At 44.8% G+C, this 26,861-nt stretch overlaps 1 protein-coding gene across 1 annotated transcript; it reads right to left on the bottom strand.

Annotated features, from left to right (window-relative positions):
- Positions 1–224: 224 nt before the first annotated feature.
- Positions 225–25,776, bottom strand: MBOAT7 (membrane bound acylglycerophosphatidylinositol O-acyltransferase MBOAT7). The gene is made up of 8 exons (XM_075327555.1): positions 25,549–25,776; positions 17,742–17,827; positions 17,506–17,635; positions 17,033–17,159; positions 7,907–8,063; positions 5,107–5,467; positions 4,852–5,034; positions 225–3,565 (listed from the first exon to the last, which is right to left on the bottom strand). The coding sequence occupies exons 2-8, from the start codon at positions 17,815–17,817 to the stop codon at positions 3,187–3,189; spliced, it is 1,413 nt and encodes a 470-aa protein (XP_075183670.1). The 5' UTR covers positions 17,818–17,827; positions 25,549–25,776; the 3' UTR covers positions 225–3,186.
- Positions 25,777–26,861: the final 1,085 nt, after the last annotated feature.

The raw sequence follows: 26,861 nt of genomic DNA, 5'->3' as shown, positions 1-26,861 counted from the left end.
TGGTTGTTACAGCAGGAAGTCAGCTGTATAAAACAGCCGACACCTGCCAGAGATGATATTGTGTCAGTGTCATCATGGCACTGTGATTGGTAGAGGGTGGGCCCCACATTCATCTCCACCGGTGGGACAAATTACCTCTTACCTTCTCCCATCCTAGCCAGAAAAATGTTGACACAAATCAGAATTACTCCCAATAACGGGAATACAAGGGAAATAAAGAAACGTAAAATAGAAAGCATCTTTATTATAAGACAAGAGCCTCTCCGTGAATAATGTCCGATGGCAGAACGCAGGAGACACCACTCAACCAGCAAGTTATACAGATAGAAATGGATGGAAAACATGGCTTCCTTCTTCTCTCCAGCATAAAATAAAATACAGACAGACATACCATGGTACAAATAGCTCTTAACACTGAATGATCGGAAGTATGGAAAGGAATAACCAAGAGGCAACTGGTGAGGAACAAAACCAGTCATTGCGACCAGAAAATGACAGAATAGTGTAAACTCAGACTGTGTTACAGTGTACGGGCAAAAATGGCACAAAGTATTATCACCCAGGTTGGCCCAATTTCCCGCTTACAAAAGGTCCATTCTAATAAATTTTCCCTTTCGGGCTGCATGGCTTCCACCTGTATAATGAATTCCTTAATTCGCTGAGATGTTGGCATTAGGGGTCCTGGAGAAAGAGCTTACGAGGTGGTAGACATCTCCCAGAACTGTGGCACCCTGTGTGTGTCCATGCTAATACAAAATTGTCCAAAATTTGCAGTAGTAAATTTGGAACACTTTAGCAGAAAAAAAAGTAGTCTTGTGTGCGGCCAGCTTTGGTGTCCCTGTGCTTCTTATGCTGAATAGGAAAAGCAGCACCGGCAGGGCACAGTTCAGACCTGCCGTACAACAGAGCTGCAGATCCAGACTAATACTCAGTACCTGTGTCTCAGATACAAGGAATTGGGCTGGCAGGGAGTGGTGCACAACTGAAACTAGAGGATGGAAATAATCCCTCAAATTAGTAAGTTAAACAATTTGCCAATATACTCTACAACTGAAAGGTGCCCGGGCTGCAGCCACAAGCCCTGGTCCTGGTATGTCCTCCTGGTTTGTTTTGACGATCCAGAATAGTAGATTGTAATTAAAAATTGGCGCATCTTTCCAGAGTGAAGTACATTAGCAAGGGTTCATTCTTCAAAAGAGCTGTTCAGATGACAGTACCAAGTGTGAAAAAAAAATAATAAAAACTGGATCCCATACGTATCTGTGTAGTATCCAATTTTAACAGATATATTGCCAGGCTCAACAGAGGAAACAGGACCTGATCGCGTACATTTTAAATTGTTGCTGTGTAAAATTGGATGCCAGATGAATGAAAGAAATGGACAAAAATCATCCATATTTTCCGGATAAGAATCAGGCTGATATATCATACGCTCGTCAGAGCCCGGCCTACGTTCATAACTTTCTATTTTACGGTAATTTAACTACATCTTTTTTACCTGGACAACCCCTTTAAGAGAGTTTGGAGTTTCAGAAAATCCCATCTGCCGTTAACTCTAATTTATTCTTCTTCCCCTGGTCAAGTCGCAGCTGCTCCCAATGTCTGTTATTATCACTGATGGCCTGCAGCGCTATCCATGTGATGTCAGCACTGCAGCCAATCAAGTCACATGGAAAGCGCTACAGCCCATCAGTGAGCTCAGTGACTTATGTCGCCAACTAGGGCAAAACTGCCAAACTCACCAATGGGCTGCAGCGCTGTCGACATGATGTCAACATTGCAGACAATAATTAAACACCAGGAGTAGCGGTGGAGATTTAGTGCTGGACCCAAGGAGGGTGACTAAAGCACAGTTTGTTTGTAGGGGTTTTTTATGAAAACAGAAAGCCCCTTTAGGTGTGTGTCCATCATATCCAACTAAATGCAGTGTAAAAACAATATGCAATACAATAATTTTGGAACTGTATATAATAATAGCAACCCTCAAAGAACAAATCCTTCCAGTGGGCACCATATATAACACTTTGTAGCAGCAAAGCTCTTATTTGTTTCCTGCATATATAACACTTTGTGGCTGCTTTTAATTTATTCCTGTCGCTTTCCTGAGTATTCACTTTTTTGTCTTTTTTAAATCCACCATATGGTTGCAGAGATATGGGCTTTTTTATTTAGTGTTAATTGTGATGAGCTTTAGAAAGGGGCGTGGCTCAGTGTAATTATGCAAAACAGCCTAAAGACACGCCCCTGAGGAGCCTGTAAAATGTTTCCCTAAATAAAAAGGCCAATATCTCTGGAACCGTATGGCACATGAAAAAAGAAAACAAAACACAACAAGAAAGGGAGAAATCAGGGAAGCAGTGGAAATAAAATAAAGAGAAACATTGCATATTTTTGAGCAGATTATCAAAGATTTAGAGGGGATCTCTCATACTGATGGCAAGGTATGTTGCAGCACAGGAAGCAGATGTGAATGGAGCCATAAAGGGATTAGCTAGTACTGCTGGAATCCACACCAATAGCCAAGAGACCCTGCCAACATGCCATCCATCAGGTGCAAGTGTTTATACAGCCACAGTAACTAAGTGATTGTTATTACTCATATCCCCATTCGCTAAAAGTGAAATTACTTTAATATAAAAAGAAAAAAAAAAAAAACAAACAAAAAAAAAATATATTTTTTTGCAACTGTACTTGTAAAGAAATGTGCGGCCAGAAGACCATGGTCGACTCATTTGTTATTTCCAGCAATTATTGATCTCGTCAGTAGGGGAATTAGATACAAATGGGAAATATTGAGTGAATAAAAAAAAAAGAAAAACAAAACAAACCAAAGAACCCAAAAACAGACAGGCGGGCATTTGATCATAACTTATATGGCTGATATGTAAAAAAAAAAAAAAAAAAAAAAAAATATAATAAAAAGAGGAAATAAATCATAGGTGTGAAGTGTAGTAACTGTTTGGTGGTCCTTCAAAGAAGCACAAAAGGTCAGATAATGGCGACAGGGACGTTCACAAAATACTGAGAGACCACAACTCCCAGTATAGACAGTCAATAACGTCTTTCACGATCCGGCAACTTAAGCGTAGGACTTGTTTATCCAGTTTAGCACAAGCACAGATATCGTATGGCTTGCAGGAACATCCAGGCACAAGACACACCGGACAGAGTCTGCCATTCTATTATTTATTTTGCCTTTTCACTCTCCTCCTTTCCTTCTTTGCTGCTCCGGGCAGGCCGAGGAGCCATGATGGACAGCACATTGCCGACGATTAAGAAGAAAAGAGCCACCACGTGGACGGCAAAGTAAATGGAGCGCCAGTAGCGGACAGTGTCGGAGAAGGTGAGCAGGACAAAGCCCATGCACATGTAGTCGTAGGCCCTCATTTTAAGGAACCAGTGCACCCAGTCGAACACCAACTTGCCAGAATCAGGCAGGCGACGTCTCAGGCCGGCGTCCATGGCGGCCTCCGATGCCAGACACAAGGGTATGGTCAGGAAACTCAGGTAATACCCGGGATGAATTCCATGCCAGTAAGCGCTGATCAGCATGGTCCAGGCACTCCTGTCAGAAGGAAACATGGTGATATAACATGTGCAAAGTAGTTTTTTGAAGTTGCTTCTTAGTAATACACAAGGTATTATTCATTTTTTGAAGATAAAAATTCAATTAGAAGACAACTGGGTATTATCATTCTGCTGGTCAATAGAAAGTGACACCAAAGAGCCCGACACATTAGCAGGAAAGTGTCGGACTGTGCTGGGCGGGTGGAGGGGGGGGGGGGGGGGGGGGAATCAAGAGCTGCACAATGCCCTCCCCAGCCACCTGTCCGCCGCCTGATGTCAGCGTTATTTGCATCCACAAGATGCAGACAGAGGTGAACACATTGGTGGAGGAGGAGCCACTGGCTCAGACTTCCCCCAATTAGCGTGAGACACAGGGGTCGCGATGACTTCTCATCATAACGCATCATGTGCGGAGCATCAGTGCACCGGAGCAGAGCACCAGGGGGAACAGCAGCAAGGCGAGTTTCGGTGTTTTTTTCTTCACGTGTATGGAATGTTCGTATGTATGTAGGAGGCTATGTGGGGGCTCATAATGTATATAGGATGCTATGTGGGGCTCATACTGTATATAGGAGGCTGCGTGGGAGCTCAATGTTTAGGGGGCTAAAAAATGTATATATGAGGCTATATGGGGGCTCCTGCTGTACATATGAGGCCATCTGGGGGCGAATACTGTATATAGGGGACTATGTGGGGGTCAATATAAAGAGAGAGAGACACAGAGACACACAGAATCACAGATTATGTTTGGCTCATAATATATATAGAAGGCTATGTGGGGCTAATACTGTATATAGGGGACTATGTGCGGGTTTCACACTCTATATAAAAGGGGCTATGTGGGGCTCTACATAAAAGGGGCTATGTGGGGCGCGTAATGTATATAGGAGATTATATGAGGGCATATAATGTATATAGGAGGCTATGTGGGGCTCACATTATATATAGGGGGCTATGTGATACTGTACTTGAGTGCCATGTGAGGGGCTTATGCTGTATATAGGGGGGCTGTGTGTGGGCTCATGCTGTATATAGTGAAATGTCAGCATACTTTATTCTTTTGAATATTAAGTGATACAATAATATAAAATAATAATCATAATTAATGTTAATATTAAGCAGAATTAAATTTCAGCCCATTGGTTTAGCCATCCACAGCAATCAGTCTCTCATGTGGCCCCTCGGGAAAGTTAATTGCCCACCCCTGGTGTAGGCAAATGGCAACACCTATCAGCGCTCCTTTGCCACAGTTGACAGCTGGACAATGCGGTGCAATAGACTTACCCAAAAACGAAGGATTTGACAGGAGAGTTCTTGTATATGTACTGCGCCAGCCACCACTGCACGCTCATATTCCAGCAGCGCATCCCGTCTTTCACCTTCACACAGAAATCTGCTCCATAACAGTCAATGTTCTTGACGGTCTCATAGTCGTACTCTGTGTTGAGCTTGGACCCGTCGTCGTCTCTACAAAGAGAACATATTGAATACTCTGTGTCCCACTATCAGTAGTAGACGGGATCCCTATGGAAGGAGTACCTCTCTAGTAGTGCATATTCTACGGTAGGTCCGCCACCGGAGCGAGATTTGGCTGCAACAGGATAAGCACCGAAGGCGGCAGCGATACATCCGCACTCTGCGAATATCCAGGCCACGTAAAAACGCATGCGGAAGACAAAGAAGATGGGGACCATGTAGAAGAGGCGATACAGGAAGGAGCATTCGTAGAACTCATCTTTCTTCACGTATTCCAGAGGGAAATAGTGAGAGACGATCAGAAACAGGACACCGAATACGGGGGCCGCCCTCAGCCGAGACAGCATGGGCTTCCAGCTGGGAATTTCTTGGGAACCAATTTGGTGCAGCCAGTCGTGGTAGGTCTTAAATCGGTAGAATGGGCCTAGAGACAACAGATAACACCGATGGTGAGGGCCTTTCTAGGATTTAGATTTCCTTACATATATTACTGTGGTGGTCTTTTGGAATAGCAGTCATCATGCGGGCAGTCACTTCACGTGTACACACTACCTAACAGCTCAGAGGCTGGCACAGTTGCTTTGTAACAGTGGAGTCAAATTTTATCCATTAAAGGGGTTATTCCCATCTTCATAGATAGATATTTGTTGGATAGTACTTGTAAAAGCAATTTTGCAATTTACTACTTAAAATTTGCAGCCGTTCTTGAGATGTTAACACTTTTCTTTTGTTTACAGTTTGTTGTCTAGAAGATTGACCACAGCTGATCCTTACTTGGGCCGGAATCAGGTGGTGCTCAAGGGAATCTAACCAGCTTCAAAACTGTCACCCTAAGTACGGGGAAGTACCAAGAGAACGGCGAAAGGGAAGGGAAACCCTGTGTCTAGGGAAGGGGAAGATTGTGACCCATGACCAAACCTACCGTAGGCCCCTGGCTTCCCTCACCACCCTAGATGGGTTCTGCACCTATGCGCCAAGCCGGATAACTGACCCTGGCTGACCTTGAACTGGGCCCTAGGTATGAAATGGATGGGATGAGCGCTTAGTCAACCCACTAAGCTCTAAAGGTGGCTTTACACACTGCAACATCGCAAACGACATCGCTGTAACGTCACCGGTTTTGTGACGTAATAGCGACCTCCCCAGCGACATTGCAGTGTGTGAAACACATCAGCGACCTGGCCCCTGCTGTGAAGTTGCTGATCGCTACAAATCGTTCAGGACCATTCTTTGGTCCTTTGTTTCCCGCTGTGCAGCATGATCGCTAGAAAGTCTCAGTGTGTAAAGGGGACTTAAATGTGCAGGCAGCAGGAGCCGGCTTCTGCGGACACTGGTAACCACGGTAAACATCGGGTAACCAAGAAGCCCTGTCCTTGGTTACCCGATATTTACCTTCGTTACCAGCCTCCGCCGCTCTCACTGCCAGTGCCGGCTCCTGCTCCTTGCACGTGTAGCAGAGTACACATCGGGTAATTAACCCGATGTGTGCTGTAACTAGGAGAGCAGGGAGCCAGCGCTAAGCGGTGTGCGCTGCTCCCTGCTCTCTGCACGTGTAGCTGCGTGCGCTGGTAACCAAGGTAAATATCGGGTTGGTTACCCGATATTTACCTTAGTTACCAAGCGCAGCATCGCTTCAGTGCGTCGCTGCTGGCTGGGTGCTGGTCACTGGTTGCTGATGACAGCTCACCAGCAACCCGTGTAGCGATGCTCCAGCGATCCCTGCCAGGTCAGGTTGGTGGTGGGATCGCTGGAGCGTCTGACTGTGTAACCTCTCACCAGCAACCTCCTAGCAACTTACCAGCGATCCCCATCAGGTTGGGATCGCTGAAAGTCTCAGTGTGTAAAGGGGCCTTAACACAGAGACAGGGAAAAGTAAACAAATAACTTATCTCCAAATGACTCATGGAGTTTCTCCAGATGTATACAAGCCGACTGCTTGCACTGAAGACTTGTTAAGGGCATTAGACCTATCACCAGCACAGAGTAAGGCTATGTGCGCACGTGTGCATATTACATGCAGTTACGCTGCGATCTGCAGCGTAACTGCATGCGTCCTGCGTCCCCTGCACAGTCTATGGAGATTCTGCAGGAGCCGTGCACACGTGGCATATTAGAACGCAGCGCTTCGGCTGCTGCCCGAATCGCTGCGTTCTAAGAAGTGACATGTCACTTCTTCCGTGCGGTTTGCATGCGGTCTATAGGGAGAGGCAGCATGCAGAACGCACATTCTCTGCCGGCACCATGCGCTTCAGAACGGAGCTTTTCAGCTGCGCTCTGAAGCGCACCTTTTAGGTGCGGTGCAGAGCGCACACGTGCGCACATAGCCTAAGGGGGGAATGAGGGTATATAAAGACACAAAGGGAAGTGCTGAAGATTAACAGCTGACAAGGTGAGGAAATCCACAGGGTCCTAAAAAGAAAGGGATAAACCCCAAGTAGAGAAAGTCAGAGCAGCCTGTGTAGCCAAACGCTGTGACCTTTACAGCCAGAAACTACAGGACTGTCTGTCAAGCATGACACACCATGGCAAAAACAGTGCTTACAAGCTCAATAGAAAAAGTAGTGGTGGTCGGTCTTCAAGGCAACGAGTGATAAAAATGTGAAGATCTCAAGAACAGTTGAATATTTTAAGGAACAGTAAAGTGCAAAACTGCTTGTTTTTAAGACCACTATCCAACAATATCCCATTTATGAAGATCAGAATAACTCTTTAAAAACAACCTGTCAATTTGCTGGCCGCATAGGGATTAGCCGGGATTTTCACTTGCCGCAGCTAATTCAAGATAAGTACATTATAAAGTAACTGATATGTGATATCTGTACCTATATCCAACCTATCCATGCCACCTATGGCCCACACTTACCGGTCATCAGCCCTATGTAGCAGTAGCTGTACAAGAACACCTCCATCAGACTTGGGATCTTGGGAATCATGTTCACAGATGACTGGCTGGAAAACGAGGCCACTTCTTGTTTCTTGACTCTGCTAAATTCCTGCACCTCATTTGCTAGGCTCACAAGCTGGAAAATAAGCATGCAATCATTTTTTTCTAGGAGGAATAACAGAGCAACAGCATGAGATAAGGTTATCCAGCATTTTTATAGTATACGAGGTACAGATATTTTTTTTAAACAGATTTGTCAGACAGAGGCACTGCAAAGGTCAGCATGATTTTACATATGGAAGTGGTGGCAGCCAGGGGGCCTAACGATAGCAGTCGGAGAAGTACGGACCAGGCCCGGGGGTGGAGGGGCCCCGCCGACCCAAGCTTGATGTGCATACGAGGATGCATATCCAGGTGAAATGCATTGCTGCACAGAGACTCGCCAGGTCCCTGCATCGCAATACATGATGTCAGCCAAACAGAGGCCGCCAGCTGACGATGTGCCAGGCATTGGCGTCGCATGACAGTGACATTGTGCATCATCATAGCAGGAACAAAGATGTCAGCTGCCCGCCTCTGCACCAGCTACAGGAGGAGATGCAACATGAGACGGTGAGAGTGGGGTTGGAGATGAATAATTTTTTTTTTTTTTTTTTAAACACATTAAAAAGGCAGAATGGGGAACATATATATCAGGAAGGTGCTCATGATGAGGACATATATACCAGGGTGGGGACAAATATACAGGAGGTCTCACATCCTGCTAAATACCAGGATGAGGCCTAGGATATGGAACATATATATCCGGAAGGGGCCTCAGGCTGGGGACATATAAACCAGGATGGGGGACATATTTACCAAGAAAAGGCTCAGGGTGGAGACATATATTGTATATGATGGGGTGTAGGATGTCTCCCATCCTACACCCCATCATGATAAATATGTCCCCATCCTAAGCCCCTTCCTGGCATATATATCCTGCATCCTGATAAATATGTCCCTATCCTGCGCCCCTTCTTGAAATAAATGTCCCCCTTCCTGGTACATATCAGGATGAGGTCTAGCTTAGGGGACATATATACCAGGATGGGGGACATCGGATATATACTGTATACCAGGATTGGGGACATATTTACCAGGAAGAGGGAGATATAAACAAGGAAGGGGCTCAGGATGGGGACATATATACCAAGATAGGGGACATATTTACCAGGATGGGAGACATATTTACCATGAAGAGGTTAAGGATGGGGACATAAAGTATACACCAGGAACGGACCTAGGATGGGGGCATTAGTACATAATGAAGAGGGATGGCAACACATCTTTATTTTCTTTGATGTTATGGAAATATAAAAATATACAGAACCTCAATTATCATTCTGATCCCTGTCATATATATTTTTATGTATTGCATAGTGGTGGCATGGGTTTCGTTATGTTATACTATGTCCCTATTTTATCTTTTAGTCCATCTATACCAATGTGACCTCAATTTCTCACTTTCTTGAAATATTTTCTTGATATTGATATTAACCTTTTTGATATATTGTATAATTTATTGTCCAATAAAATTCATAATATTTCTTGCATACAAATTTGTGCCTTTTCTCTTCCTTATCCTCTTTGTTTATAACATCTTTATAGCATTTAGAACACTACAAGGATCCATACATCTGACCGACATGTGCGCGGTGGGGGAGGCAAAGTCCAAAGTTTGCAGCAGGGCTCATCGGACTCTAGTTACACCACTGGTGGCAGAGCTTGTATGTAGAGACCCCATGTGCTGCACGGTCTTGAGGAATACAAAGATGGCATTACATGCCAGCCGATATGTGTCCTCTCTTCACCAGGACTGCGGTTGCCAGAACAGTGCATATATCACTGTGGCTCCGAACATTTGGTGCCAGGAATACCCAACAAGCTGAATAGACAGAAGCCTGGCAATATCAGTCTCCAGGTATCTTGGGAGGATGTTCTAGACAAAATCTGGATATGGACAATAAAGTACAGGATCTTCTACGCAGGAGATCTCATGTATCAGCAATCTAGGAAGCAAGGTGTCACTGGCGACGTTCCTGCAGATATATTAGTAGTGACTGATTGTTCCAGTCTCACGTTTCCTTGTCTGATAGAAGAGACTTTGACCTGGCTCTTATCCCGGCCGGGTATAATTACATGTCATGTATCCCCTTTCCTTCTGGTTATACGTACAATGGACGCTGGTAGTGTTCTGTTCAGTCTCAAAAAATGAAAAAAGAGATATAGAAATATAACACTATACAACGTAAGTGAATGCAATCGCAGAGTGGCCAGGAGGTTCCTGCTATCATCAGCTTTGTGGTTGTTTTTCTTTGCATTTCAACATTTCCACAGAAATATGTTCTGCAATACAATTCTGCAAATACCTCATCACCCCAGCGTATAGAGTAAGGATGACAAACTCAAACAGAGGGCTAAAATTAAAAACTTGGACAAAGTCGAGTGCCAATCTAGCCCTCCATTCAGAACAACGGGCCCCACATAGCCCTCCATTCAGAACAACGGGCCCCACATAGCCCTCCATTCAGAACAACGGGCCCCACATAGCCCTCCATTCAGAACAACGGGCCCCACATAGCCCTCCATTCAGAACAACGGGCCCCACATAGCCCTCCATTCAGAACAACGGGCCCCACATAGCCCTCCATTCAGAACAACGGGCCCCACATAGCCCTCCATTCAGAACAACGGGCCCCACATAGCCCTCCATTCAGAACAACGGGCCCCACATAGCCCTCCATTCAGAACAACGGGCCCCACATAGCCCTCCATTCAGAACAACGGGCCCCACATAGCCCTCCATTCAGAACAACGGGCCCCACATAGCCCTCCATTCAGAACAACGGGCCCCACATAGCCCTCCATTCAGAACAACGGGCCCCACATAGCCCTCCATTCAGAACAACGGGCCCCACATAGCCCTCCATTCAGAACAACGGGCCCCACATAGCCCTCCATTCAGAACAACGGGCCCCACATAGCCCTCCATTCAGAACAACGGGCCCCACATAGCCCTCCATTCAGAACAACGGGCCCCACATAGCCCTCCATTCAGAACAACGGGCCCCACATAGCCCTCCATTCAGAACAACGGGCCCCACATAGCCCTCCATTCAGAACAACGGGCCCCACATAGCCCTCCATTCAGAACAACGGGCCCCACATAGCCCTCCATTCAGAACAACGGGCCCCACATAGCCCTCCATTCAGAACAACGGGCCCCACATAGCCCTCCATTCAGAACAACGGGCCCCACATAGCCCTCCATTCAGAACAACGGGCCCCACATAGCCCTCCATTCAGAACAACGGGCCCCACATAGCCCTCCATTCAGAACAACGGGCCCCACATAGCCCTCCATTCAGAACAACGGGCCCCACATAGCCCTCCATTCAGAACAACGGGCCCCACATAGCCCTCCATTCAGAACAACGGGCCCCACATAGCCCTCCATTCAGAACAACGGGCCCCACATAGCCCTCCATTCAGAACAACGGGCCCCACATAGCCCTCCATTCAGAACAACGGGCCCCACATAGCCCTCCATTCAGAACAACGGGCCCCACATAGCCCTCCATTCAGAACAACGGGCCCCACATAGCCCTCCATTCAGAACAACGGGCCCCACATAGCCCTCCATTCAGAACAACGGGCCCCACATAGCCCTCCATGCAGAACAACGGGCCCCACATAGCCCTCCATGCAGAACAACGGGCCCCACATAGCCCTCCATGCAGAACAACGGGCCCCACATAGCCCTCCATGCAGAACAACGGGCCCCACATAGCCCTCCATGCAGAACAACGGGCCCCACATAGCCCTCCATGCAGAACAACGGGCCCCACATAGCCCTCCATGCAGAACAACGGGCCCCACATAGCCCTCCATGCAGAACAACGGGCCCCACATAGCCCTCCATGCAGAACAACGGGCCCCACATAGCCCTCCATGCAGAACAACGGGCCCCACATAGCCCTCCATGCAGAACAACGGGCCCCACATAGCCCTCCATGCAGAACAACGGGCCCCACATAGCCCTCCATTCAGAATAACGGGCCCCACATAGCCCTCCATACAGAATAATGGGCCCCACATAGACTTCCATTCACAATAACAGGCCCCACATAGTCCTTCATACAGAATAATGGGCCCCATATAGTCCTCCATACAGAATACTAGGCCCCACATAGCCCTCCATACAGAAAAACTGGCCCCACATAGTCCTAAATTGGGTCGTGTCAATGCTTTACCAATAATAGTACAAATAGCCAAGCACAAGTGGTATTACAATTCAAGTGGTAACGGTTAAAACATAGCTTTTAATGGCTTATAATAAAAGTCAGACCACACAACAAAAATGGTTGTAAAACCAACCTAAAATAATTAGGGCCAATGTTAGGCTCATACTATTTGTCAAGAATAGGACCAACGGAGACGGTAGGGGAGTCCCCCACCGTAACCGAAAAGTGACAACTGGATAATTTAGACTGTCACACGTATATGCACACCAATATGTACTGCGCTTTAGTCTACAGTACTCAGCATAATTATTAGGACCAATAAATCCGGCCCCACTGTAACAATACAAGAAAAAGAAGGTTGTCAAATAGAGGGGGGGGGGGGGCGGACTCAGCCTCACAATACCCCTCAAACTGGCAACAATCTGACCTTAAGATGTTCTTAGACCTCCCAACGCGTTTCTTAATTCACTTAGTCATCAGGGGACTGTGGTCAAGAAACAAAAGGCTGCAACAAATAAACAATTATCAGAATTGAGCAAAAAAATGCAAGAGTGCCCACAGAATCCCAGCTTAAAACACAGAGAACATGTCCCTACCTTCAGTATCATATGGACTTCCTGTATGGTGTGTCAGGTCATGGCATCTAGCACAGGGCTTTGAAATTGCCGCCCTTAAATATCCTGTGGGAGTGTTCAAATGTAATAGGCCCCGCCCAGAAGTGTGTCTATCCACAAGCAGTGGGAGACGCTACATGGGTACCGCCCATAGACGCTGCTTAGCACTCCCCAAACAGGAACAAACAGATTAACGCCCACCATCTCATTGCTCCAATCCCCAGTCTGGAGCAAGCAAGTCACACCCACCAGACTGTCACCCCAATCGGATGTTAGCGCCCGCACACAAACATCAGCTGGGCGACGCCCCCATCACTCTGCTCCACTGAGCAGGAACTCCCCAACACCTATCGTGTCACTAGCAGGACCGCGCCCCTAACAAGGACGTCACCTGCAAGGGTGGCGCCAAATGACGCCGTCCATCCGATAATGTATGCACTTCTCCCAGGGACGCCGAAGGGTAGACGTCATCCAGGCGCCGCCCATCACCGCGTCACCTGCAGAGGCGGTGCCAAACGACGCCGCCCATCCAATCAAGTGCATACTTCTCCCAGGGACGCCGACGGGCAGACGTCAATTAAGGCGCCGCCCATCACCGCGTCACTGACCCCATCACGTGGCCATTACTGTCATACCAACCAGGAATCAAAGGTCACGCCCACCCCTGCGTCACCTATGAAAACAAGGGCGCATTTACACCAAAAACATGGAGCTGGGCAACACCCACAAATCTCTAATGTCTCCCAATAGCGTCACCAGTCTCCACGAAAAAAAGTGGGAGCATAAAGGGAGATGTATAATGATTACCCCCAAAATGGAGGTGCCCACTAGAATAATAAGTGTACTATATCTGTGAATGATTCACCTTATACATATTCATTAGCACTAACATCATAAGGGGAATGAACAGCCTGGACATTGGAACTAACCAAGCAGCTAATCAGCATTATAGGTGTACATGCCCTGGCTAAGACAGAATAACAATATGGTGGTAAGGAGGGGGGGCTTGGGTGACATACTGAGTGGGGACTCAGAAGTCTAATTACTGAAAGTTGAGTCAAAAACTAGATTCAAAAAAGGTCCCAAGAGAACTCCTCATAAATGAAGGAGAGGAAAAGGACACGTTGATTGGATTAGGCTGCCTCCTACAAAAGGTGCAAATGACACATGGAAATAGGCACAGAGCAAAATATCCTAAGGAAATATTGAATTACAGAGAAGAAAATGCTAGTTATAAAATCCCAATGTTAAATGGATGCGGATTTGGCGAAGCAGTGGGAGGAAGGAGTATAAGCAAAACATCCCTACTGATACCCTATTCTTTCTCCTACCTGCCGACGGAGTGTAACAATACCATAAGGTACCGGGAGCCCCCGTTCCACGGTGGCTATGCCTGGAAACCCTATAACGCCCTATAGTTTACAAAAAAAAAAACAAATGTCAAGATCTCATTGAGGCCTAACGGTGTTTGCGTTTTTAATGTATGGATCCATCTGCATTCCCGTTGGAGGATCCTTCGATCCCAATCTCCACCTCGAACTGGGTAATTGATGAGATCGACAGAAACATCCCCATTGTGCATTATTTCAACATGTTTCGCCGGGGGGGGGGGGGTGTCTCTTTTGTTGGCTACATCTCTAATGTGTTCTCCAACCCGCCTCCTGAACTCCCTGCTCGACCTTCCCACATTCTCAAGACCACAAATACATCTGGCCTTGTAGATGACACCTCTGGAACGGCAGTTGATAAAGGCCCTGATGTGGAAGGAATCCCCTGTTACTGAGCTGGAGAAGGTTTTTCCAATCTGTATGTGTGGGCAGGCGATGCAACCGCTACATCTAAAACAACCCTTGAGATCTGAACGTAACCAACTATTTTCTCGTGGGCGGACAAAGTGGCTATGAACCACCCTGTCCCCAATGGAGCGGCCCCTTCTATAGGTACATTTGGGATACATTCCCACTGCGTCGCCAATGTCCACGTCCATTTGCAAAATGGGCCAATACTTCTGGAGAATCTTACGTATCTCCGCAGAGTAATTGGTAAATCTGGAGATAAACCGGAGTTTGCCCTCTGCCATCTCATTCTTTTTTGGAGGGGGAACTAGTAGGCTTGCTCTCTCATTTAATTGCGCTGTCTGAAAGGCCTGAGAGAGGTTATGATCCGGATAGCCTCTCTCTCTGAAGCGGTTACGCAGATCCTCCTCTTGCCTATTAAAGTTCAGGGGATTAGAGCAATTCCGCCGTGCCCTCAAGTACTGGCCTTTCGGAATGCCAGCCTTGAGGGGTCTCGGATGGTGACTCTTCCATCGCAGAAGCGAATTGGAGGAGGTTGGTTTGCGAAAAGTGCTAGTTGTCAAGGTTCCATCTATGGTTTTGGTAACCAGAATGTCCAGAAAAAATATTTCCCCATCGTCACTCTGTGCGGTGAAGTGAAGACCAAGAGCATTATGATTAATGTCGGAGACAAACTTAAGGAAAGTCTTCTTAGTGCCCCGCCACAGGACGAACACGTCGTCTATGTAGCGGGTCCACAAAACGATCCTGTCCAAATCAAAAGGGGAATTCTCCCCAAAGATTAGGTTCTCCTCCCACCAACCCAGAAGCAAGTTGGCATAAGAAGGTGCACATGGAAAGCTAGATGCCATGACCTGACACACCATACAGGAAGTCCATATGATACTGAAGCCTTTTGTTTCTTGACCACAGTCCCCTGATGACTAAGTGAATTAAGAAACGCGTTGGGAGGTCTAAGAACATATTAAGGTCAGATTGTTTCCGGTTTGAGGGGTATTGTGAGGCTGAGTCCGCCCCCCCCTCTATTGGACAACCTTCTTTTTCTTGTATTGTTACAGTGGGGCCGGATTTATTGGTCCTAATAATTATGCTGAGTACTGTAGACTAAAGCGCAGCAATCAGATCACAGTAGTTACACAGCTCTAAGGACTGTATCACAAATTATAAAAGATTAGTTACATGGCTCAGCGCAATGTATCACACATGATGGGATTATAGACATGGCTCTACGGAATGTGCCACATGATAGGATTAGATACACAGCTTAATGTAAATTTACTGTGATCTGAGTGAAGCAGTCATGTCATTGACATGAATCCATCCTGCCAGCACCGTTTCACGCATGCTTCCTCAGGGGACTCGCGTGCTTAAGCTTTAAAACAACCTTCCCATTGATATCCATTATTGTAAAACATTCCTTTACGTAAAGATCCAACATTGTTTCTTGTGCTTTACTATTATGCCGATCGCTGTTTTGTAAAAATGACCTGCCATCACGATTCTCCAGGCCAGTAAGATTATGTTGATGCTAAACATGTCCAGGTTTTTTTTTTTAATTTATTACTATAATCATTAAAAAAAAAAAACACTAAAAAAATTCTGTTGATGTAGGTGTGAGGTCTTATTTTTTGCACTCTTTTCTGATGCTTTTATTGATGCCATTTTGGGCGTATGGGGGAGTGCAGCTGACAAAAAGTGGCAATTTTGGGGTTTTTAAAAAGTGTACTTTAAACAATTTTATATTTTCATAGATTACTTTAAAAAAATAAAAAAACAGAACAAAAAAAACAAACTCCTCAACTATACCGTAGAACATTTATTTTTTCCAATAGTTAAATGTCTTTATTTTAAAATATATTTTTTAATAACACATTTTTCCCATATTTATTTTACTTTTTAGTCCCTATAGAGGACTGAAACCTGCGTTCATCTGATCATTTAGTGCTAGTTCACATATTGCATTTTTTGTACTGTGCATTTTTACCATGAAAAAAACAAAAAACAAAAACATAATAGATTCCGTCCGATCACACGTTGCTTACTATTTCCTTGTGGATTTGAACCAAAGATTTTTTTTCAAATCATCAGTGTTATCAATTCTTTCAAATAAATGGGGGGGGGAAAAGCAAGCAAGATACATAAAAATAAAAGTTTCCTGGCAAGACCCTGGTTTTTGGTGCAGAAAAATCTGCTGCAAATACAGAACATGTATAGCCTTATGATATGTAAAGAAATATTGCGATTCTTCTTTTTGATTCCCTATGATCGTGTCCTATGCACCGGAAATTACGTTGTTTAAATGCTTCTGTGAGAGATAGACAGTGGCATTTAAATGGTTAATCAGCAGTAAGTGGAGCGGGCTCTGGTCGCTGCAGGCGGCAGTGTCTCACAGTATTAGCGGCGTGAACTCACCTTCAGGGTTAAGAGTAACTGCACAGCGTTAGTGAATGGAGTCGGCGCTGGAAGGTCAAAATAAGTCACGGTCCTGAAGAAGAGCAGGTAGGTGAAGGTCCAGCCCAGTGCAAGGAAGTGACAGGATCTGTCAGAGTAATGAAAATAATGGATACAACAGATCAATGTAGATAAAGGGATGTCAACCTTAAAACCGTCTGATCCCGGCCTTAAAGGGATTGTTTCTACTGGAAAAAAAGAGATAATATAGGAGGGTCCTTCACTTGAAGTCCATGGGCCACAGGAGTGACTACAAGAAGTGGCTCCCACTCTGGTGGACTCCAGATGACTGGTAGGCCATCCATGTAAGAGTAAACTTTACCCCTGTAGGGGAAATATGCACAGACTTGTACCGAAAATAGGCAATTCCAAGGGGTTAGGGTAAAACATTCCCAAACATCAATATAAAGACAATATATTGACATAATCTGTACCTGGGTGAAATCTTTGTGATGAGCCATGTCCCAAGAATGGTAATAATGGAGTGCAGAATGTGGATATTACAAGTCCCCAGGGTGAGCAGTAATCCCACCGCTGCTCCACCCCACTGCTTCACGTGTGGACCTGAAACCAAAAGAAGAGCATGCATAAAAAGGGATCACCAGAATCAAAAGTTATCCTTATCAGTAGGGACCCTCACCGAACCGGAGTCCCAACACTGCCTCCTTACCTGCATGCTTGAAGAGGAATCCTATAATTACGGAAAACAGCAGCACAACAAGATAGGTGATCTCATCGGGGGACATGGTCGCCCACCTGGAAAGGAAACCGAAGAGAACAGGAACTTAGAGGAAGACACCAAAAAAGTCAAAGCCGACCCGTACACAACCATTATCTAGACAGGTAATGGCAGTGCCGAGTCCACAGGTATTATGGACTGAACTACACAGAAGCCTAAGTAAGACAAATTAATCATTCACTAACAGTGCCGTGTTCACCAGGCAACAATGACGCTCCGTGCCCGGGCGGGGGAAACTTCCTGCGGGGACGATCCTCCTATTAGGAATGTTTCTAAGATCCTCGGCAATTTGTCAATAAGTCTGAAGCCTCTGTACGTGTGATGGACATGAATATATCAAGAATTCGTAGCGCGGATCTAGAGGGGAGGCTCCTCCAGTCAGTATCTTAGCACAGGAGCATATGTAGCAGGTGACAGTCCTTACAGGGACAGGACCGGGAGCACACACAATGAAGCGTACACAAAGAATGTCTATATACACATTGTATCCTGAATAAACTGTATTAAGTAGAGTAGCAGTGTTGTGCCTGTAGAGGCGCAATATTGGGCACATTGTCTGCTGTAGTAGGCAGTTAACCCACAATCTGTGATAAATGCCAACGTAAAGCCCCACAACCTAGAGGAAGCGAGCCAATCAGCCCCCATAGCCGGTCACCTCTTGTATTCTGGAGGAACCCCCGCCAGCAGCGAGTCCACAATCTAGAAGGAACCCTTGCCGGCGGCCAGTCCACAATCTAGGAGGAACCCCCACTGAAGGCCAGTCCACAATCTAGGAGGAAACCCAGCCAGCAGACTGGCCACAATCTAGAAGAAACCCACCTGCCGCCGGCCAGTCCCCAATCTAGGAGAAACCCCCCGCCGCCAGCCACTCTCCAATCTAGGAGAAACCCCCCAGCTGCTGGCCAGTCACCAATCTAAGAGGCACCCCCGCCATCTGCCAGTCCACATTCTAGGGGGAACCCCCGCCACCACCCAAATCCACATTCTAGGGGGAACCCTCGCCACCACCCAAATCCACAATCTAGGAGAAACACCACTGACAATCAGTTCATAATATGGGAGTAATGCTGCTGCTGGCTAGTCCACAGTCTAGAAGAAACGCCATCAACAATCAACCCACAATCTAGAAGAAAAAAATGCTCCACATTTGAAGAATGAATCAATTGAAGCAGATAAAAAATGCTTCATACACACAAAAGAAAAAAAAAAAAAAAAAGACAAAAAAGCGTAAATGAAAACTTGCTGTCCAGTCTTAAGATATTGATCAACTATACTTAGGGCAGGTTTTATCCTGCCTCATGATACCACTGGCCTATTCTCAGGAAATGGGGTTGTCCGGCCTTACTGATGACCTATCCTCAGGATAGGGGTTGTCCGGCCTTACTGATGGCCTATCCTCAGGATATGGGTTGTTCGGCCTTACTGATGGGCTAGCTTCAAGATAGGGGTTGTTCGGCCTTACTGATGGGCTAGCTTCAAGATAGGGGTTGTCGGGCTATACTGGATGGCCTAGCCTCAGGACAGGGGGTTGTCCGGCTATACTGATGGCCTAGCCTCAGGACAGGGGGTTGTCCAGCCTTACTGATGGGCTAGCTTCAAGATAGGGGTTGTCGGGCTATACTGGATGGCCTAGCCTCAGGACAGGGGGTTGTCCGGCTATACTGATGGCCTAGCCTCAGGACAGGGGGTTGTCCGGCTATACTGATGGCCTAGCCTCAGGACAGGGGGTTGTCCAGCCTTACTTCATGGCCTAGCCTCAGGATAGGGGTTGTCCAGCTTTACTTCATGGCCAAGCCTCAGGACAGGGGGTTGTCCAGCCTTACTTCATGGCCAAGCCTCAGGACAGGGGGTTGTCCGGCCTTATGTGATACTCATGACCTAAGCATAGGTCAATATCATAGGGCCAGTCAACCCCTTTAATATGTATTTGAACACTAAACTTGCGCGAGTCTCTCATTGAATCACCCGGCATGGACTCACACTCTCAGGACAGGAGCATCTCAGCTGCATAGACATACATGCAACCTACCCGCTCCTGTCATGAGAGTGCGAGTCCATGCCGGATGATTCAATGAGAGACTCACGCGAGGCACTCGCAAGTGTGACACACTGCAATATCGCTAACGATAGATCATCGGGGTCACGGTGTTTGTGATGCACATCCGGCACCGTTAGCGACATCGCAGCATGTGACACCAAGGATCGACAATCAACGATTGCAAAAGCGTCAAAAATCGTTGATCGTTGACACGTCGCTCCTTTTCATAATGTCGTTGGTGGTGCATGCTGCTGGTTGTTCGTCATTCCTGAGGCATCACACATCGCTATGTGTGACACCGCAGGAACGACGACCATCTCCTTACCTGCGTCCACCGGCAATGAGGAAGGAAGAAGGTGGGCGGGATGTTCCGGCCGCTCATCTCCTCCCCTCCTCTGCTATTGGCCGGCCGCTTAGTGACGCCGCAGTGACGTGACTATGACGCCGAACGCACCTTGAAAGGAGGGATTGTTCGGCGGTCACAGTGACGTCGCTGAAAAGGTATGTGCGTGTGACGCTGCCGTAGCGATAATGTTCGCTACGGCAGCGATCACCAAATGTCGCACAAACGACGGGGGCAGGTGCTATTGCGCACAACATCGCTAGCGATGTCGCAGCATGTAACACCCCCTTTAGGCTCAGTCTAATGATAGACCCTTGGACGTCACTCTTAATAAACCTTAATGAATGCCTGCTTTCTGGAAGATTTCAGTGGCACCTAAGAGATTGGGAGGTGTCTCCATTCTCCGAGAGCCTCCCACACCTTCCCTAGATAGTTGCTAGTAGCAGTTCACTACAAAAGAAGTATTTCTAAGATTTTGGAAATTGAAAATTTTAGTACAGTAGTGAAACAGGGGGCCACAGGGTGAGCAGACCCCTCCTCTGACATGCATTACACTGGATCACATTGGAGCTAGGTGTATTTGATTTTTTTGCATAGTTATTATACCTTACCTATTTATACTTTTAACACCATTTTCTTTAGAAGACTCGTTAGCAGATGCTCTTATATTGACAGCCGGCCTGATTCATCAGTTGTTATGGAAACAAAAATGTAAATTTCCAGCAACGCCAACTCTGTGTTATCATATATAGCAGCAATCAGGATCAGTCACACGTAGACTTCAATGGGGTCTATAGGGGCTCATGCTCCACGAGGCTCACAATGGGGCAGGATCATCTACTGTTTGTTTTTGATAAATCCCTTCCCTCACCCCCGTTCTTAATAATTCTGCAGATTTACCGACAGATGATCAACATTGCACCTCTGAACTTTCAACTAAAAGATTCTAAAACTACATAGCAAAAAAATAAATAAATAAATAAAAATAATAAATCAATTTATAAATATTTTTGGGTGTTTTTTTAACTTTTATAGAAAAGCTGAATAAAAAAAATACCGTCATTTTCTCTGCATAAAAAAAAAAAAATATATAAAACAAAATATATTATTTTTATAATAAAATATTTTTTATATTTTTTTATGCAGGAAAAAAAAAAAATGATGGCTGAGGGATCTTCATGGTATTTTTTTTCATTGGGTTTTTCTATAAAAGTTAAAAAAAAAAAAAGCTACCCAAAATATTTATAAATTTTTTTTTTTTTTTTTGCTATTAGACAATTTTTCCATCCATTTTCACAAACATGGGTTTGCTTTTTTATGGTCATCCACGTTCATATACAAAGAAAAGAAGTTTCTAATCTTCTATCTATTAGGCTATGTTCACACAGGCATTTTTGCTGCCTTTTTGGTGAATGAAACGAACTTTATTTAAACATGTAATGCAGACAAATGACACAAAAAAACGCAGCAAACAAAAAAAAAAATAAAACCACAGCTTCTTTACTGTCAAGAGATCAGATTTTGCTGCTCAAAAAAAAAGCACCAAAAATGCCCTTAGGCTGTGTGCACCAGAGCGTTTTTATTGCGTTTTATGGGTGCAGTTTTGTCACAAAAAATCCTTAGGTCAGCAAAGGACATGAGAATCCTGAAGTTTTGTGCACATGTTGAGTTTTTTTTCCTTGCAGATTTTGTGCAGAAAATAATCTGCAAAATGTTAATTCTTAAAGCATTTTTGCCTGCGTTTTTCACCATTGAAAGCAATGAAAAAAAATTGCATGTAAAAACACATAAAAAGGCATAAATAAATGCTGCAAAAAAAATAAATAAAAATGCTCCAAAGTAATGCATAAAATTCATTAAAAATGTTCTAAAAAGTCCATAAAAATGCTGCAAAAAAATAAGTTTTGGGCTGGGTTTTCCCTGCTAAGAGATGCAGAAATTTCTACAACCACATACTCAGCCTTAGCCTGGAATCACACTTGCGAGTGTAAAATCGGACCGAGTCTCATGCTAGAAAGTAGCATGAGCTCTGTCCGAGTGTTGATCCGTGTGCAATGCAACAGCAATGCGATTCTGGGATTTTTCTCATGATTGTAGTCCATGTGCAATACGTATGTGATCAGTTTTTATTTTCAGCAGCTATGTCATCTGCCATTCAGCTCTGCTACTTGGCCGCTGACCGCAGACACAGACAGAGCCGCGGGATCAGAATGAACTCAAATGAACTTCACCTGACTTCATTGTCATCCTGCGGCTCTGTGTGCCGTGGCCTGATTTTCGGTCACCGATGAAGGTCTCACCCGTGACCGCAAATCTCGAGTGACTGAAGTGAGTCGCGCTATCAGCGGTGCCATCACTGAGGTTACCCGCGGCCACAGCTGAAGTTCTCCCGCTAAGATCTGTGGCCGCGAGTAACCTGAGTGACGTCATTGCTGATAACGCGACTCACTTCAGTCGCTGCAGGGAGCTCACAGAGAGCGGTCGTGGTCTGTGACCGCTCCCTGTCAGCTTCTGATGTAGCAGAGCTGAAAGCGTCGTGGGACCTCTGTGGATTACGTCAAACCTGGAGGGGTATTTGGGGACGTGAATAAAGTGGTGAAAGAGGGTGATTTTTTTGTCATTTATTTCAAATAAAAGGATTTTTGGGTGTTTGTCTTTATTTTCTTTAACTTACAGGTTAATCATGGAAGGTATCTCGGGGAGACGCCTGCCATGATTAACCTAGGACTTAATGGCTGCTGCCATTAACTCCTTATTACCCCGTTTGCCACCGCACCAGGGCAATTCGGGATGAGCCGGGTAGAGTCCCGGGACTGTCGCATCTAAAGGATGCGGCAATTCCGGGCGGCTGCTGGCTGATATTTTTAGGGTGGGGGGCTCCCCATAACGTGGGGATCCCCATCCTGGCAATACCAGCCACCAGCCGTATTGCTTTACCCTGGCTGGTATGAAAATTGGGGGGGGAAACCACATGCCGTTTTTTTTTTTAATTATTTATTTAATTTACTGCATGATATAGAACCGCCCACCGCCAGCTGTGATTCGTTGCAGTGAGACAGCTGTCACTGAACGAGGGGGCGTGTCTGACTGCAACAAATCATAGGCGCTGGTGGGCAGGGGAAGCAGTGAATACTAGATGGAATAATGAGAGGCCGGCTTTTTCAAAAGATGAAAAGCCGCCGGAGCTTTGTAACAGCCGTGCAGCGCCGCACCGGTGATCGGTGAGTATGTCAGAGGGGGGAGAGGGATAGACCGACAGAGAGAGAGAGACCGACTGACAGAGATAGAGATTGACCGACAGTGTTTTCTGCAACATGTGATAAATGTATTTATAAAAACGCAAGTCACTAGGATGGTGTGTGTGCTGTCCGTGTGACATCCGTTTATTTTCACGCACCCATAGACTTGCATTGGAGAGACTCGAGCGAGAAACTCACCCAAACGCAGCGTGCTGCGATTTTTTTCTCAGTCCGATTGGGACTAAGGAAAAAAATAGATTGGAGCTGCCTCATTGATTAACATTGGTCCGAGTGCAATGCGAGAATTTCTCGCATTGCACTCGTGCGAGTTAATCGCAAGTGTGACTCCAGCCTTAGGGCTCATGCGCACGTTGTGTACTCACATGCATTTATGCTGCGTATTGCACTGCAGCGTAAGATCATGCGTCCTGCGTCCTCTGCACAATCTATGTAGATTGTGCATGAGACGTGTGCACGTTGCTTTTTAGAACGCAGCGATTTGGGTGCTAAAATTTTCACCCAAATCCGTGCGTTCATAAAATGAGCATGTCAATTATTTGTGCGTTCTGGATGCAGCTCCCACTCTGTCTATGGCGGGGGCAGCAGCCATAGCGCAGGAAAAGAAAGGAAGCTGCAGCCAGGGACAAGGGATCTTGTGAAATTGGAACAGACCTTTTTTGGAAGTGACAGACCCTTAAGTATATGTAAAAGGGGAATACCCCTTTAATTTTCTCATCCAACACCGTTGGCTCCCCATCAGTGGAAATAATATGGCTGCCGCATGATATCCCAAAGGAGCGCCTCCTCCTACAGGGTGTGATCTCGTGCTTTGTCATCCCTGTGAAGCTGCGGTCTTACATGCAAAACATTTTGTTGTAATTTGAAAAAGTTGCAAAATATCTCCTGTCCCAGAGAATAACATGAAAATACTGTTTACGTGGCTGTGGGTAACAAAAATGGCCCAAATGTCACAACAGAAGCCGCTGCGTTGTACCGAGAAGCGCAATTCAGAAAGTTAAGAAGCTTACACGGGAAATAGCTAAATATGAAAATATAATATAATATAATATAATATAATATAATATATATATATCTCAATAAAAATAATATAAATTTTATATAAAAATACAAAAATAACTAAAATATAACAAATATAAATTATAATGTAATAAGCTGAAAATAAATATCAAAATGTAATATAAAAATATGATTATAATACAAATATAACAATATAAATTATGATGTAATAAACTGATAAACTGAAAATATAAAAAAGTAATAAAAAATATTACAAATATAAATTATAATGTAATAAACTTCAAATATAAAAATATGATAATACAAATATTATATTGCAAACAATACATTACAAATATAAATTATAATGTAATAAATTTAAAATATAGAATATAAAAATATTATAATACAATATAAATTATATTGCAAACAAAATACAATAAAATATTACAAATATAAATTATGTATTAAATTATGTAATAAACTGAATATAAATATAATAAAATATATAATATAAAATATATATTAAAATTTAAAAATGTAATATATTTATATTATAATATTGTATTAAATTTATTTTTATATTATATTTATATTATAATTTTATTGTAACAATATTAAATACTACATTTAATACAATTACAATAAATGTAATATAAAAATATAAATGTAAAATAGATCATATAAATGTAATATAGAAATTATATAAATAAAAAATACATATAAATAAAATAAGACTAATGTAATAAAAATATGAAGATTAATATAATATAATGTAGTAATATAAATATGTATTACTATAAACAATATAAATTATAATAAAAATATATTAAAAATAATGTAACACTATAATAAGTGATACAAATATATTGTAAATTATATAAAATACTGGAGTATGATCTTATACTCTCAATTGTAAGATTACAATTATGCAAATATTGTAATTAGGGGGCGTTTCCTCCAGTCCTGAGCACAGCCAGCAGCAGAGCCCAGCACAACTTGCTGTGACATGCCTTCACCTGTGTGATACCACACACAAACGCAACACTTGCACGTCCAGGTGCCGCAGCACGGTGTTCACACGCCGCGGCCGCTCCTTACCTTCCACTGGGAGCTTAGAAAGCACAAGAGCCGCACACTGAGTGTTTAAATGGGGAACCATTCATTACACAGGAGAGGGAGCAGGAACACTGTCACGGCCGCCACCCCCCTCACTTGATGGGATGAGCCGCTTCCTTAGTGACGTCATCAACCCCGCCTCGCATTCTAAGATCCGATTGGAGGATGCCTAGTGACGTTGAATGGTAATTGGCTGATTGCCCATCACTCAAACCGTAAGGGGCGGGAGGAATGCTTTGTGCGTAGAGCGTGCCGTGTTAACGCTTTCAGGACCGCAGTCTAGCTCACATTAGTAACTACTGTGCAAAGTACACGCGGCTCGGACTGTGCTGCTCACAGCTGGGACAATAAAGTTTTGGCAGATCCACCATTGATTTGGTGGAGGGTTCATATAGTTAACCTATCCAATGTTGGTTTTGAGGTTTAGTCAATAGTCAGATGTAGCAGTTGGGCTGTGTTCACACTGGGTTTGGCGAGAAAAAAAACAACTTAAAAAAATGCAAGTTTTGATGAGGATTTGAAGAGTGCTGTAAAAGTTGTGTGAACACGCCCTGAAACTGCAAACCTTTTTTCAGTCTCATAATCAATGAGATTTCTGAAAAAATCTGGTTTCCACCGAGTGGCATCACAAGAGTTGACGGGCCCCAGTGCAAAATTTGGACGTGAGCCTCCCCTCCATGTTGGTCAGATGTATGTATACATGTAGCGTTCTAAATCCTATAAAGACATACAAAGTGCCCTCCCCCATTATGTAGTAATGTCCTCTATCCTGTTCTAATGTCCCCCATCCTGGGCTTCTTCCTGGTAAATATGTCCCCATCCTGGTATATATGCTCCCCCATCCTCGTAGATATGCAACCCATCCTGGTAAATATGTCCCAACCTGGTACATATGCCTCCGATCCTGGTAGATATGTCCCCCCATCCTGGTATATATGTCTCCCATCCTGGTAAATATATCCCTCATCCTGGTATATACATCCCCATTCTGGTAAATGGCTCCCTCCTTGTATATATGGCTTCATCCTGGGCCCCTCCTGGTATATATGTCCCCCTCCTGGTATACATGTCCCCCTGCTGGTATACATGTCACCATCCTGGTATATATGTCCCCCTCCTGGTAAACATGTCCCCATTCTGGTATACATGTCCCCATCCTGGTATACATGTCCCCATCCTGGTATACATGTCCCCATCCTGGTATACATGTCCCCATCCTGATATATATGGCCCCCTTCTGGTAAACATGTCCCCATCCTGGTATATATGTCCCCATCCTGGTATATATGTCCCCA

The sequence above is a fragment of the Anomaloglossus baeobatrachus genome, chromosome 11, assembly GCF_048569485.1.
Source record: "Anomaloglossus baeobatrachus isolate aAnoBae1 chromosome 11, aAnoBae1.hap1, whole genome shotgun sequence".
NCBI classification, from domain to species: domain Eukaryota; kingdom Metazoa; phylum Chordata; class Amphibia; order Anura; family Aromobatidae; genus Anomaloglossus; species Anomaloglossus baeobatrachus.
The sequence above is the reverse complement of the archived record's forward strand: the minus strand, read 5'-3'. Positions and strand labels throughout refer to the sequence as shown.

What these genes read in the sequence shown, in the direction of transcription:
- MBOAT7 (XM_075327555.1), bottom strand. Translation starts at nt 17,817, where the DNA reads ATGTCCCCCGATGAGATCACCTATCTTGTTGTGCTGCTGTTTTCCGTA. An exon ending in CTACATAGGGCTGATGACCG is followed by an intron (nt 5,468 to 7,906) that starts GTAAGTGTGGGC and finishes TGTTGTCTCTAG; the next exon opens with GCCCATTCTACCGATTTAAG. An exon ending in GAATATGCACTACTAGAGAG is followed by an intron (nt 5,035 to 5,106) that starts GTACTCCTTCCA and finishes TTCTCTTTGTAG; the next exon opens with AGACGACGACGGGTCCAAGC.